Source organism: Poromitra crassiceps (assembly GCF_964638095.1).
Source record: "Poromitra crassiceps genome assembly, chromosome: 1".
NCBI classification, from domain to species: domain Eukaryota; kingdom Metazoa; phylum Chordata; class Actinopteri; order Beryciformes; family Melamphaidae; genus Poromitra; species Poromitra crassiceps.
This window is the reverse complement of record NC_139623.1, coordinates 74,479,336-74,495,818: the sequence shown is the minus strand read 5'-3', so window position 1 is coordinate 74,495,818 and position 16,483 is coordinate 74,479,336. Positions and strand designations below refer to the sequence as shown.

Sequence of the window (16,483 nt, the reverse complement as noted above, 5' to 3'; positions counted from 1 at the left end):
GAGGAAAAGAAAGATACAAGGCAGTAATCACAGGATATTATTATATTAAAATATTATTTTGTAACATTGTTGAAAATGTGGGAAAGGGAATCACTCTCAAGCTGTTTGGGATGAGTAGTTAATTCCCTCTTAAAAAAACAAACAATTTAGGCCTCCAGTCTTTTATCCTTTCTTGTTTTTATATGTACATATTTTTTTCTGAATGTATTGTAATTAGCTCATGATTGAGCTGTTGGTTCAGTTGAAAGCTTAAAACTTTTTAGCAGGATTTTCTGAAATCAATGGGGACTACTTCTGGAAGCAGGGCCAGTGAAAAAGAAGGGGAGGTGGACACGTTTCAGCTCTCTGTCCACTGGTAGCATGATCAGGTGGTCACAGAGACATCTCCCTCAGTCTACTGCAGGTAGACGTCTCCCTCAGTCTACTGCAGGTAGACGACACGTCTCCCTCAGTCTACTGCAGGTAGACGACACGTCTCCCTCTGTCTACTGCAGGTAGACGACACGTCTCCCTCAGTCTACTGCAGGTAGACGTCTCCCTCAGTCTACTGCAGGTAGACGACACGTCTCCCCAAGTCTACGGCAGGTAAATGCCTCCCTTAGTCTACTGCAGGTAGCGGTAAACCTTGAAGCAGTGGTTGCCAGAGTCGGCGACAGCTACATGTCCATCTGAGGTGAGGGCGAGGCCCTGCGGCCCATACAGTGGGTCCGCTGACGTGTTGATGTAGGATAGGAAGGAGCCAGTGCTGTCAAACACCTGAAAGACAGATACACAAAGCTTATGATGTGTTGATGTAGGATAGGAAGGAGCCGGTGCTGTAAAACACCTGAAAGACAGATACACAAAGCTTATGATGTGTTGATGTAGGATAGGAAGGAGCCGGTGCTGTCAAACACCTGAAAGACAGATACACAAAGCTTATGATGTGTTGATGTAGGATAGGAAGGAGCCGGTGCTGTCAAACACCTGAAAGACAGATACACAAAGCTTATGATGTGTTGATGTAGGATAGGAAGGAGCCGGTGCTGTAAAACACCTGAAAGACAGATACACAAAGCTTATGATGTGTTGATGTAGGATAGGAAGGAGCCGGTGCTGTAAAACACCTGAAAGACAGATACACAAAGCTTATGATGTGTTGATGTAGGATAGGAAGGAGCCGGTGCTGTCAAACACCTGAAAGACAGGGAGGTACGGTGGTGCAGTGGTAAGCACTATCGCCTCACAGCTCGAAGGTCGTGGGTTCGATTCCCACCTGGACCGATGTGAACACTGAAGGAATGCGTGCCCGTCCGCATGTCCTCGAGTGCCCACCGCCCGGGTGGGGTCGGCAAAATGGCCTTTCTGTGTGGAGTTTGCATGTTCTCCCCGTGCCTCCCGGGGGTCTCCTTCATATAGGAACCCCCTTCACAAAAACATGCAACATCCCGGTTGCTTATATGGTTCCTCCTCTGATCGTTAAGGGCGCCTGTTCAGAGGGAGGGGAACTGGTTGGAATAGCGTGAACCTCCCACGTGCTATGTCCTACCGGTGAAGCTCCCTCGGGCAGGTGAAAAGAAGCGGCTGACTTGACTGCCCATGTCTCGGAGGATGCATGGAATCAGTCTCGGCTCTCCCCAGATCGGCAGAGGATGGAGTAGCAACCAGGATTGAGTAATCAAATGAGCACTAAAACGGGGGATAAAATGGGATAAAAAATCGGGAAAAAAAACATTAAAAAAAAAAAAAAAAAAAAAACACACCTGAAAGACAGATACACAAAGCTTATGATGTGTTGATGTAGGATAGGAAGGAGCCGGTGCTGTAAAACACCTGAAAGACAGATACACAAAGCTTGATGTAGGATAGGAAGGAGCCGGTGCTGTCAAACACCTGAAAGACAGATACGCAAAGCTTATGATGTGTTGATGTAGGATAGGAAGGAGCCGGTGCTGTCAAACCCCTGAAAGACAGATACACAAAGCTTATGATGTGTTGATGTAGGATAGGAAGGAGCCGGTGCTGTCAAACCCCTGAAAGACAGATACACAAAGCTTATGACGTGTTGACAACCGCGCTGGAAAGGGGGAGCTGCCGGGGCTGCAGCCCCCCCTGGTGGCGGCCTCAGCCCCTGCACCTTCCTGACGCAGCCCCCCCCAGCCCCCCCCAGCAGCCCCACCCTCATTTGGCGAAACTTCAGTGACTGTCACAGGCATCTCTCTCTCTCTCTCTCTCTCCCCTCATTTCCCCGTGGGTGCTCTGCTCTGGGCTCTAGGCTGTGGCTGGGCGGGGTCGAGTCTCTTTACATTGATTTGATAGCAAACTCCTCCACCCGAGGCCCGCTGGCGGCCCCGGGTTACAAAACGAGTTGATCAAAACATAGCCCAATCTGATTGGCTGCATGAGTCAGTGCACTCTACCCTGCTGACGTAGTGAGTAAACACACTTGTGCATTGAGCGGTATCAGAGAGAGAGTGACAGACTGACACATCTCAACACAAGTAGCCAAAACAAAATGAGGAGATTTTTGATCACAAGACCTAGTGCGTTTTCCACCACCACCAGTGCAACCGTGACGAGTAGCCTACGACTTCCAGTTCCAGGTGAGGTGTAGTAGTGTATGTTATAATGTTGGTTAAAACTTTTGATCTCTCAATCAATGTGTCTGTTGAAGCCATTTTATTTTGAAAACCATAAGCGGAAGTAGTGGTGTTGAGCGCTGGAAACTTGACGCTGTTTGTTTGCTAATCAAACTTTATTTAACCCAGCTGTGCAAAGCGGCGAGCAGACGCATTTTCTGCCAACAGTTATTAAACCGCACTCACGCCGCTCGATCTAAACTCATTATACCGAACGAACAATATTTTGATTTGACACTTTATTACTTTACATTTGATAGGCTAACTTGTTCTTGAAGCCTAAGAGATTTTGTTTTATGATTTTGAACTGAAGGAGGCAATTAGCTCTAGCCACATACAAACACACAAACAATAAACACATTCATACACTGAGCCATCCTTGCAGACAAGACAGAGCTGCAAGCCAACAACTACGACACAGAGCTACAAGTTACGGTAAGAAGATCCACGCTGTTGCGCTTTTAAGCTGAAGTCGGTGCGTCTCAAATGGCTTATATGGAAATTGAAATTCAGTAAGAAAGCCCGAACAAAAGTTTAATAACTTGGCACACTTGAGAGGAAAAGAAAGAAAACTTCTCAAGTGGAAGACTTCGCTTGTCGATGGAAAAGGAAAAGTATGCACGTTGATAAATTAAGTTGAACAACTTCTCTGATGAGGACAGTGGAAATGGACCTGGATGGAATGAGTTAATGAGGGTGCATTGCACTGAAGTGGATGTTGCGATAATGGATTTGAATTTGATGGATATCGCAATAAAAGTGTGATGGTTACATTCCTCGCAGTATTAACTTTGACAAGGATTGCCGATGGTTCATTATTGATATTGAAAGTGCATGCCTATGTGAAGAGGACCGCTGTTGTTTGATCAGTGAATATTGATGTCTGTATGCTGTTCTAACAATGGAGGATGAAAATAAAAAGTTATCTGAAGCTGCTGGTGGAGAAGATTTGAATGTTCAAAGCATACCCATGCTGCAGCAAGCACTGCCTGTGACTGAGGAGAAAAGACAAGGGAAGCTAACTCCAAAGGCCCTTGAAGCTAATTTTGAAAAACAATGTAATAAAAGAAAAGCTAAACTTGGACAGCTCACAGGCAAAAGGAATGCTATTGAACAACTTTTAGTTGATTTTGCAAACATTGAATTAGTAAAACAATTATTTGATAAATTTAATGTTAAAGCAAATGAGTTCAAGTCACTTCACATGGCAGTACATAAATTACAGCAGGAAGAAGACAAAGAAAAGGATAATAATTGGTACATGTCAAAAATGTCATTCTACGAGGATTTCCACGGCAAAGTAGAACATTGGCTAAAAAATGCACATCTTGTACAAGAGGCAGAACGAATGAAGGCATGTGATGACGTTTCAATTGGCAGGATCAGCAGAAGAAGCAGTGCTACAAGCACCTCCTCAGTTCGTCGTCAAGCAGAGGCTGACAAAGCAGCTTTACTTGCACGTGCTGCTGCTCTCAAGCAAAGGCAGGCATTGGACATGGAGGAGGTACAATTGAAAGCAAAAAAGGATGCATTTGAGTTGGAAGTGGAAATCTCAGCTGCTAATGCAAAGTTGAAAGTGTTGGATGCTACTCATGATATAGACTCAAAGCCTGTTAAGTCTTCAGACCGTATCAATGAATATTTTGCATCAATGGAAGGTGTACAAAGCGGTGATGATGAGGAGGAGGAGGATGAGGAGGAGGATGATGAGGAGGATGATGACAAAGATGGTGGTGATATTAATGATTGTGAAGAAGAGGAAAATGGAGTTCAACCATCACCAACCATCTATCAACCCCTTCCTAGTGGCCAATCACAACGTTTGATGGGACAGACGTCTCAACAACCACCGCCTCCTAGTGGCCAATCACAACGCTTCATGGGACAGACGTCTCAACAACCACCACCTCCTAGTGGCCAATCACAACGCTTGATGGGACAGATGTTTCAACCACCACCTCCTAGTGGTCAATCACAAGGCTTAATTGGACAGACATCTCAACAACCGCCTCCAAGTGGCCAATTGCATCACTTTATGGGACAAACATCTCAACAAATGCCTTTATGGCAACAGATGTCTGCTAGTCACCAACAACCTAGCACAAATGTTGGAGTGCAAGATGATGCACAGTTGAACTTGCAACCAAGTACAGCTATGATTGACATTATGAAAAAACAAAATGAAATCACACAAATGTTAATTCAAGAACAGAGGCTCTCACTTTTGCCTTCTCGTGAGGTTCCTGTTTTTAAAGGTGATCCATTAAATTATATCACCTTCATTGGAATATTTGAACACTGTGTGGAAAGTAAGACCGACAACAACAGAGATAGACTGCTCTTTCTTGAACAGTATACGGAAGGACAGCCAAAAGCAATGGTGAGGAGCTGCCTTCACATGGATTCACAAAAAGGTTATGTGGAAGCAAAACGGCTGTTGGACAAACACTTTGGGAATGACGTTTTAATAGCTGCTGCCTACCAAGAAAAGATTTTGAATTGGGAGACAATCCGATCGGAGGACAGGAAAGCCTTACACAGATACTCACTGTTTCTGAGAGCATGCTGTAATGCTATGAGTAATAATGACATTTTGCAAGACATGAATAATCCTACGCACCTGAAGTCTGTGCTGTCAAAGCTACCATTCAAGATCAAGGAGAAGTGGCGGACGGTGGCGTACGATTTTCATGAGCGCACAAATCAAAGAGCCAGGTTTCAACAGCTTGTAGATTTTATTGAAAGACAAGCAAACATTGCCGTTGATCCCCTCTTTGGAAACATACAAGATGCTGTAACAGCAAAAGACATGAAGCCAAATCCCCGAAGCAGCAAATATAAATCAATTCCTGGCCCATCGTACAATAAGAGCAGTTTTGCTACTGTAACAGAAACGCATGAACAAAAGGATGAATATCGAAGCGCAAACACAACTACATCCCTGCCACCGAAGACATGCGTATTTTGCAAAGGAAATCACAGTACAGAGTTGTGCAAAGATTTGGACAAAAGGATGCACAAGGACAAAGTTGAATTCTTTAAAAGGAATGGATTATGTTTCGGATGTGTCACCAAGGGACATATGAGTAAAGAATGTAGCAGGAGAATGACTTGTAAGATATGTTCGAAGAGGCATCCTACTGTGTTGCACATTGAAATAAAGAAAGATGCAAGTCTAAGCACAGAGAACGTGTCAGTGAGCAGTGCGTTGGTCACTATGAAAGGGCCTATCCGTACTGGGGCCGGTGACCAACAGAAGTTGTCGATCGTTCCTGTGCAAGTTAAGTTAACGAATTCCAATCAGAGACTCCAAACATATGCCTTCCTTGATCCAGGAAGCACTGGGACCTTTTGCACAGAAGCTTTAAGGAAGCAACTGAATGTCAAAGCAACACCAACTAAAATCCTACTTCGCACTCTAGGACAAGAAAAGGTAATTTCTATCAACACGATCAATGGACTGGAAGTGTCAAGTCTTGAAGAAGATGATTTTCTCCAACTGCCACGAGTTTACACCCAAGAAGAAATTCCTGTTACCAAGGAGCAAATTCCCACTCAGGATGATGTGCAAGAATGGGACTACCTAAAAGAGGTTAAGTTGCCATATATTGATGCAAACATTGGACTCCTGATTGGAAATGATGCAGCTAAGCTCATGGAACCTTGGGCAGTGATTAATAGCAGGGGTAAAGGACCCTATGCAGTTAAGACAAGACTTGGATGGGTGGTTAATGGACTGCTACATGAAAACATTATTAGCAAGAAGCAACCAAGCCACGTTTTCAGCAATCGTATATCTATCGTAAACTTGAATGACCTCATGATACAACAATTCAATGTTGATTTCCCAGAAAGACACTACGAAGACAAGGCAGAAATGTCTATCGAGGATAAAAGATTCATGAAAATCATGTCTGACTCAAGCAAGATGAAGGATGGTCACTACCAGTTAAACCTTCCATTCAAGCAGAATGATGTTGTAATGCCTAACAATCGCCACCTTGCAGAGCAACGTGCTATGTCATTGAAAAGGAAGTTCAGATGCGATCCTGAGTTTCACAAAGAGTACACTGACTTTCTTGAAAGTGTAATTAAAAAAGGACATGCCGAAGCTGTACCACGAGCACAGCTAAAACAAGAGGAAGGAAAGAGCTGGTACTTGCCTCACCACGGTGTGCGTCATCCCAAGAAACAGAAACTTCGTGTAGTTTTTGACTGTTCAGCGTCATTTAAAGGAACTTCCTTAAATGATGAACTAATACAAGGCCCAAACTTAACCAACACATTGCTAGGTGTCTTGATCCGTTTTAGACAGGAACCGGTGGCAATGATGGCAGACGTCGAAGGTATGTTTCATCAAGTGAAAGTCACACAAGCTGACAGCAACTTCCTTCGGTTTCTGTGGTGGCCGAATGGTGATGTCACGCAAAACCTAGTGGAGCACCGAATGACTGTGCATCTGTTTGGAGCAACATCTTCATCCAGCTGTTCTAGTTATGCCTTGAGAAAGACTGCTGAAGATAACAAGGACAAATTCTCAACAGTGGCTGTTAATACTGTGAAAGAGAATTTCTATGTTGATGATTGTTTGAAGTGTGTGTCAAGTGACAACGACGGCATAACACTATGTGAAGAATTAAGAACCCTGTGTGCTCAAGGTGGTTTCCGCCTAACCAAATGGGTAAGCAACAGCCGTGCTGTGTTGACCTCTATCCCAGAGGAAGAACGAGCTACAGAGGTAAAAGATATCGACTTGGATAAGAAGCATCTACCGGTAGAGCGAGCCCTGGGGGTGCAGTGGAATGTGGAAGAGGATACATTCACAATTCAAGTAAATGTGAAAAATCAGTCCTACACAAGAAGAGGAATCCTATCGACTGTAAGTTCAGTGTATGACCCGCTGGGATTCTTAGCTCCATTCATATTCACTGCAAAGCACATTCTGCAGCAACTATGTAAATTGAAATATGGATGGGATGACAGGATTCCAGAGGCCTTCAGACAGTCGTGGCATAAATGGCTCACTGGACTACAACAGATGGAAAACTTCAGCATTGCAAGATGCATTAGACCTAAGGAATTTGGTGAGATAAAGTCAGCCCAACTGCATCACTTCAGTGATGCAAGCGAGTCAGGATATGGTACTGTGACCTACCTGAAAATGAGCAATGATAAGGACCAAGTTCATCTCACTTTAGTCATGGCAAAGGCAAGAGTAGCCCCCTTGAAGCAAGTCACGATTCCAAGAATGGAACTCACGGCTGCTGTACTTGCAGTACGAATCGACAGGATGATGGAGACAGAGCTTTCCCTTCCACTTAAAAGAGCTGTTTTTTGGACCGACTCTACATCCGTCTTGAAATATATCAGAAATAACACCAAAAGATTTCAGACGTTTGTGGCTAACCGAGTTGGCATTATCAGAGAACTCTCTGATGTTGAACAATGGAGGTACGTGAGCACCAAGATCAACCCTGCAGACCATGTATCCCGAGGTCTTACAGCTGAGGCATTTTTAAAGTGTGAAACTTGGAAGAATGGTCCAAACTTCCTGCAAGAAAAGGAAGAGACATGGCCGGACTTACCTGCTGATCTCACCTCCATACCAGCCGACGATCCTGAAATCAAAAAAGAGAAGGTTACAGTCAATACCATTCTGATAACAGAACAAGATCCTACTAATACCCTGATACATCACTACTCAAGTCTCAACAGATTGAAAAGAGCTGTTGCATGGATGTTGCGATTAAAAACTCACCTTTTGCAACTGAGTAGGAAAAGGAAAGACCTGTTTGCCATGATACAAGCTCAGGACCCAGACCCAGACAAACAGAGACACGGGATTGAGCGAGAGATAAAAAGGTTCAAAGACACTATAAGAAAGCACAACATCTCTCAGGATGATTTGAACAAGGCAGAGAAAGCTGTTGTACAATTCAGTCAAAGACAAAGGTTTCAAGAAGAGATTGAAACTTTGCAAAAAGGAAATTTGAATGTGAAAAAAGACAGTTCAATTTACAAGCTTGATCCAAAACTTGACCAAGAGGTGTTGAGAGTGGGTGGGAGATTAAGCAGAGCAGCCATGCCGGAAGATGCGAAGCACCCTGCCATCCTCCCAAAGGACCACCATGTGTCTAAGCTCATTCTTCGAAGTATACATCGTCAAGTAGGACACAATGGGAGAAACCACATGCTTTCCGTGCTGAGACAGAGGTATTGGATTCCATGTGCCAATTCATTGTTGAGAAAGATTATTTCAGAATGTGTGATATGTCGGCGTCTGAATACATCTGTTGGTGAACAGAAGATGGCAGACCTGCCAAAAGATAGGATAACTCCTGACCTACCGCCTTTCACACAAGTTGGGGTAGACTACTTCGGTCCGATAGAAGTGAAAAGAGGACGCACCACAGTCAAAAGATACGGAGTCATTTTCACCTGCCTAGTCAGTAGAGCATTACATCTTGAAGTGGCCCATTCTTTGGATACGGACTCGTGCATTAACGCTCTCAGGCGCTTTATCGCTAGAAGAGGTCAAGTGAGTGAAATGCGGTCGGACAATGGGACCAATTTCATATCCACTGAAAAAGAACTAAAACAATCTTTAAAAGCATGGAATTTGGACAAAATTGAAAGAGCTCTGCAACAGAGAGGAGTCAAATGGACTTTTAATCCCCCCGCTGCTCCCCATCGGGGTGGAGTATGGGAGCGGTTAATCCGTTTACTCAAAAGGACCTTGCTCTCAGTCACAAAACATCAGACACTGGATGATGAAAGTCTTCATACAGTAATGTGTGAAGTGGAAGCCATACTTAACAGCCGTCCACTCACAACAGTCTCAGGTGACCGTAACGACCTAGAAGCACTCACACCAAATCATCTGTTATTGCTAAAGAAACAGCCGATTTTTCCACCAGGAGTGTTCCAGGCCGATGATGTATATACACGTCGCCGTTGGAAACAGGTACAATACCTATCTGATCTGTTTTGGACGAGATGGATAAAAGAATACTTACCTCTCATGAATGAACGTCAAAGATGGAACCGCATCCAGAGGAACTTTGAAAAGGGAGACGTTGTGATCGTAGCAGACACAAATGCACCAAGAGGATCCTGGATGCTGGCTAGAGTCCTGGAAGCAATGCCAGACTCAAGAGGACTTGTGAGAAGTGTGCGTCTTCAGACGAAAACCAACATTCTTGAAAGGCCCATCAGCAAGATTTGCCTGCTGGTGCCAAATGCAAACTAAAATACTGAAGCTATAATAGGCCATTACACCATGCCTGTTTTACACACTTCACAAGCATTTACATTGCAAATATTTTTGTTAAACACATTTTGAAATGGCTCTTGTTTTGAGTTAGTGTATTGTTATTAGAGCAAGCCCATAACAATAGGGGCCGGTTATGTTGAAGCCATTTTATTTTGAAAACCATAAGCGGAAGTAGTGGTGTTGAGCGCTGGAAACTTGACGCTGTTTGTTTGCTAATCAAACTTTATTTAACCCAGCTGTGCAAAGCGGCGAGCAGACGCATTTTCTGCCAACAGTTATTAAACCGCACTCACGCCGCTCGATCTAAACTCATTATACCGAACGAACAATATTTTGATTTGACACTTTATTACTTTACATTTGATAGGCTAACTTGTTCTTGAAGCCTAAGAGATTTTGTTTTATGATTTTGAACTGAAGGAGGCAATTAGCTCTAGCCACATACAAACACACAAACAATAAACACATTCATACACTGAGCCATCCTTGCAGACAAGACAGAGCTGCAAGCCAACAACTACGACACAGAGCTACAAGTTACGGTAAGAAGATCCACGCTGTTGCGCGTTTAAGCTGAAGTCGGTGCGTCTCAAATGGCTTATATGGAAATTGAAATTCAGTAAGAAAGCCCGAACAGTGTCTGTGTGGGTCGGTCGCTGATGCTGACGCTGTTCATGTTCTATGTTGCTGAGATGAGTGTGGTTTACAGCATGCTTCGGTCGCTTGTTCCTATTCTGTCGAACTGAAGTGGTGTGTGAAGTGTGTGTGTGTGTGTGTGTGTGTGTGTGTGTGTGTGTAGGTCGCTGTTAAATCTCCTATGGTGCGTTTGCGTCAGCTTTATCGCTTTATCGGGGGATGGGTTGGGCGACGGGCATGCGCAAGCATGGGCACGCACTGGCACAGACATAAATCGGCACCCCTGATTCCATTCAAGTTTTAAGACAATAAATTGTGCATTACAAGTGCCAACTTCACGCAGCATGCTCGCACAAGGCCGCGCCGCGCAGCGCACTTTGCGTGTGCTCGCACCTCGCACGTGCACGCGCACGCACCTCACACGTGCACGCGCAAAGTGCTCGGCGCGGCGCGACGCGCGCTTCAGACCCCCTCGTGGGAGATAGCTTCCCGCGCGCCTGCGTGTTGATGTAGGTTAGGAAGGAGCCGGTGGTGTCAAACACCTGAAAGACAGATACACAAAGCTTATGACGTGTTGATGTAGGATAGGAAGGAGCCGGTGCTGTCAAACACCTGAAAGACAGATACACAAAGCTTATGATGTGTTGATGTAGGATAGGAAGGAGCCGGTGCTGTAAAACACCTGAAAGACAGATCCACAAAGCTTATGATGTGTTGATGTAGGTTAGGAAGGAGCCGGTGCTGTAAAACACCTGAAAGACAGATACACAAAGCTTATGATGTGTTGATGTAGGATAGGAAGGAGCCGGTGCTGTCAAACACCTGAAAGACAGATACACAAAGCTTATGATGTGTTGATGTAGGATAGGAAGGAGCCGGTGGTGTCAAACACCTGAAAGACAATTACGATAGGAAGGAGCCAGTGCTGTCAATCACCTGAAAGACAGATACACAAAGCTTATGGCTTTCACCCTCATGCAGCCGCTTCAAACTGATTCTAGTGTTAGCATCAAGAAAACACTTGAGATACTGAAGTTGCCTTCATCAGTATCGGGTTGCTGCGACTTGGATGAGTTTACTGTGCAACCTCTGCTGTTGGAAGTTACTAATAGCAACTGTTTCACAAATGCTGCAGTAAAGTTGATTTGAAGACTGAATGAACATAATAGCTATACAGTATATATATATATATATATATATATATATATATATAAATATAAATATATATATATATATATATATATATACATACATAGTGGCTGCTGAAAAACAGGACTGATGATACCTAATCTCACACATATCCCACCAAAACTGCTAACAAACATGAATGAATTTTATTAGGTTTGAAACTTTTCTTTTTTAAATCTGTATTCTAAGTCATGTCATTTGAAAAACACTGAATACAAGTTTCTTATAACGTATGTTTAATTGCAGCTCAAGGAAATTACATAGAAACATACAGGTGAAAATAGAGTTTTGGAGTCAGTAAAATGTCATGTTCATAGCAGAGGGAATATGGCTCGACTCACCTGTATTCTGCTGTTACCCCAGTCGGCTACGATGATGTTTCCGTTAGAGTCCACAGCCACTCCGGTGGGAGCGTTGAACTGGCCGTTGCCTTCCCCATGAGAGCCAAACTTAAACAGGAACTCTCCATCTGCACTGTACACCTGGGGACAGGGAGAGAGGGGGGAGCTCATCATTCTATTATAAAAGGGAGCATGTGCAATGTTCTCTCTGTTTCAATTTAGTCCTGGAAGTGATCTCATCAGTGATGTCACTTGAGAAATTGTGCATTGTGACATCACTGATGATGTCATAGGCATTGTGACATCAGTGATGTCATAAGAGCATTTGTGACATCATCAGTGAAGTGAAGTTGTGACATCATCAGTTTGTGACATCATCAGTGATGTCATAAGAGCAAGTGAGCCTGCACAGTGATCGAGCTGCAGGGTGGGCGAGGCCGCAAGTGAGCCCGCACAGTGGTCGAGCTGCAGGGCGGGCGTGGCCGCGCAGCGGCCAAGCTAGCGATCCCACGCAGCGGGCGAGCCTAGAAATTGAGCGCGCGAGATGCCTAGTTTTCTGCCATGTACTATAATACACAAATACATTTTGCTCTGTACAGACAGTTACTATCTGAATGAATAGTAACAGGATATTAATGCTTGAACAGGTCAGGGATCAGAGATACAGTAATCCCTGTTTTGATCACAGCACAGAAAGACTCACCTTCACAGAGTGATTATGAAAATCTGTCACAACTATTTCATTCTTGTTGTTCACTGCAACAAAGTGCGGACCTGGAAGAAGAGAAGGGAGTGTTATTGATGCATGCACTGAGAGATGATTCATGTTGCTCGCAGCATTCCCTCTGTTACTGGGTTGTTTAAGCCCACATTTCAGTAGCTATAATGAACCCAGTCCAATCAGTTGCCTATACAAACTATAGTTTGTGTACAAAGGATGCCATTCTTTTCATGCGTTCGATAGTTCAAATAAAGTCACACTGTTGTTTTCATGTTTTCACAATACAACATGACAAAATCTGAGTTGGGTTATATGGAAAACATGGAAAAATATATACGTGAACCAACAAGCAACCAAGTATTCAATCCCCTCCCCACTGTAAGTAGCTGTAACTCATAAGTAACTCATTACAGGGATTGAAAAAGAAAATAATTTGCTCACTAACACACAAAAATGTAATCAGATTTCTGTTTTCCCCCCACACTGATCATCATACCAAACAACAAACATTGGTTAGTTTCAAGGCACTGGAATCACTGATCTTTTCATAGCCATTTGACACAAACAATACAACATAATCCACATGACAAAATGTTATATTAATAATACTGCAATAACAGTGATTATTACAATGGCATGTACATGTATCTCTGATCACAGGTTGCTCCAACAAGTTGTCAACAAGTTTGAGCTTTCAACAGGTCAGACACACTTTGAGGGAGTCGGGTTAGACAGAGAGCACAGCACTGTGGGATTAAGGTGGTGTCAAGCCCACTCTTAATACTTACTGAAAACTGAGACAGGTTTAGTTAAGTTTGGGACAAGTTTTTCTGAATTGGAAAACAGGAGGAAGAGCAGAAAGAAAGAAAGAAAGAAAAAAAAAGGATATAGTCAGAGATAAAGGATAAGCGAGGAGCAGTCAGGGTGTTCTGCAGCTGCAAAGCAATTAAGCCAACATTTGACTTTTAAAATCCACCATATAGAGTATGCCATATGATATATTGTGTTATGCAGGCGCGGACTGCATAATCGGGCACGTCGGTGGCCTGGCATGGCCTGCAAAAAAAAAAAAAAAAAAAAAAAAAAAAATATATATATATATATATATATATATATATATATATATATTTGTGTGTGTTTTTGTTTTTGTGTTTTGTGTGTTTTTTTTTCTTTTTCTGGTGTGCCCGCAGTCAGGCCACTCACTGAACAGCAGGCCAGGCGCCGCCTCCTGGTTTACTAGTGGTTTTATTACTTTATTAGTTAGTCTGAAGTAATAATTACACTTCAGGGTTAAAGTGGGTGCATCTCATTGTAAAATTGGACTCAGAAGCTCGGAACCATGAAAATATGGACAGAGCCACCGTGATGTCACTCATTCATTTCTGGACTCTTGTGTTGGAGCCTTGACTTTTGCATTGCTCAACACTTGGCTATAGGCTATATAGAGACTAAAACCATTGTTGGCCTAATTTTTCAGAAACAAAGGTTGGGGCTTGAGCAGAACACACTACCATGTCTAGGGGCTTTCTTAAACAGGAAGATGTTTAATGAAACTGAGAATATGTCAATGTTTATTATTATTGTTATTGTTATGACGTGTAGTTATTAAGCCTGTGGAGAATAGTATGCACGATCTGATCACTCTTCCTTAAATAAAGTTTGCTGTGAAACGTTTGTACAGAGGCATGTTTTTGGTTTTACTTCTTCTTATACTTGCAGTTATCTAGGCAATGTTGATGTTTCTATTAATGAACAAATAGGTAACATGTATCATTGCGTTAGCATTATATTCACTAAATCTGGCTTCAAACAACCCAAATTGGGCTTCAAACGGCCCAAATCTGGCTTCAAATGACCCAAATTGGGCTTCAAACGGCCCAAATCTGGCTTCAAACGACCCAAATTGCCCTTGAAATGGCCCAAATCTGGCTTCAAACGACCCAAATTGGGCTTCAAACGACCCAAATTGGGCTTCAAACGGCCCAAATCTGCCTTCAAATGACCAAAATTGGGCTTCAAACGACCCAAATTGGACTTCAAACGGCCCAAATCTGGCTTCAAACGACCCAAATTGGGCTTCAAACGGCCCAAATTGGGCTTCGAAGGGCCCAAATGTTTCGCCTGTCGGCCCATATCGGCCTGGCCTGCTTGGTATCTAATGCCCGGCCTGAATTATGATCCCAGTCCAACCCCTGGTGTTATGTGTGGCCATAACACAAAACATTATACTGAACATGTAATATATCATGCTGGATTTATTTTAGAAGCTCAAGCAGACTGCAGCCTCATGGATTTATAAAAAGAAGAGCATTGCTTGCGATCCCCATGTCTCTGTTATGTATCGAGTGTGAGCCTTCTCCTCCATGTCTCTGTTATGTATCGAGTGTGATGTTTCATATCCAGGCCTTCTCCTCCTCACCTGCAAACTGTCTGTCAGATGTCCCCCTGGCTCCAAACTTGGTCACCAGCTTGCCGTTGGATTGGAAGATGAAGACGCAGCAGGCCTTGTTGTCCACGGTGATGATGTGTCCATTCCTGTCCACAGCCACACCCTTGGGCCCCATCAGCCGGCCGGCGCCAATCTTATTCTGAGGGGAGCAGAGCAGATTGGAGATATTAAAAACGGGGACGGGGATTCACATGGACGTTATTAAGCAATCGCTTTCCATCCTGCTCTTTATGGAATAGGGAATAAGATACAATGCTGTTTAAAGGGATAGTTTTGATTTTCTTTTGCTTGTGACCCTGTTCACACCACTGAGATATATGAATGGAGAGAGTGTCCCTATCTCTTCCCTGTATGTTTTATTGAAGCCAAAATCCGGCCCGATCAGTGAACCAGAGTCTGCGCAGTAGCTCCCTTGATTGAGAACCTCTGAGAGCCCCACGCCCCTCTGAACTTTCTTATGTAGAGCTGCTGTTTCTAGAATGCGCACAGTGCGTTGTGTATTTATATACAGTCTAGCTCTGTAAATATGACACTTTAAGTTGTAATATTTTTTGTCTCGCCAAAAGTAACCAGGAAGATTCCCACTATGAGATCAGTTTATCAAAATGACGCTTGTACGAAAATCAGATTTTGGTTGTCGGAGATTTCAGACCTCCGGGCTGCTGCCGAGTGCTCTCAGCGCTCTCAGCGCGGGCCGGAAGTGGAGGCAGGCCTCACTCACCTTCAGCCTCACTGGGGGGATTGCTGTGTTGACTAAGCTAGCCTAATGTTTTCGTGGCATTTTGATTAACTTTATGATTTAATTCCTTTTGGAGCAAATGTTGGTTTTACAAATCTAACCTTGACACTTTACGCAACGTTGTTTGCTGGTATAGTGTTGTGGGTACTGCAGCCTGTAACGTTCTCCGTTGTCGGAGATTGAGTTGCATCAGCCAGACCTCCGCAAGAGGAGCCTCTCAGCCTGGAAGAGGAGCCAGGGCTGCTTGGCTCAGCCTCTCACTGGGGGAAATTCTCGGATGAACAGCTCTGTGTTGATTAGCCTAATGTTTCCGTGGCATTTTGATTAACTTTATGATTACATTTCTTTTGGCGCAAATGTTGGTTTAACAAATCTAACCGTGAGGCTACGTTGTTGTACCCCCCCGGTAGTGTGTGTAGGCAGCCCAACCTAACGTTAGCCTAGACGTGAGCCAGGCTGCCTGCTCTATTGCCTGGTATATCGTTACTAAGAGAGGAGCTTGTGAAGAACGAACATCC

General features: G+C 43.7%; 1 protein-coding gene across 1 annotated transcript in view; it reads right to left on the bottom strand.

Moving 5' to 3' along the window:
• Window positions 1-603: 603 nt before the first annotated feature.
• The window catches only part of trim3b (tripartite motif containing 3b), a gene marked incomplete at both ends in the record, with an annotated part of 52,229 nt that continues 36,349 nt past the window's right edge, over window positions 604-16,483 (bottom strand). The window contains 4 exons of the mRNA XM_083637497.1: window positions 604-756; window positions 12,057-12,197; window positions 12,760-12,830; window positions 15,197-15,365. Coding sequence (XP_083493623.1) covers window positions 604-756; window positions 12,057-12,197; window positions 12,760-12,830; window positions 15,197-15,365 — 534 coding nt within the window. The remainder of the gene's footprint in view (window positions 757-12,056; window positions 12,198-12,759; window positions 12,831-15,196; window positions 15,366-16,483) is intronic.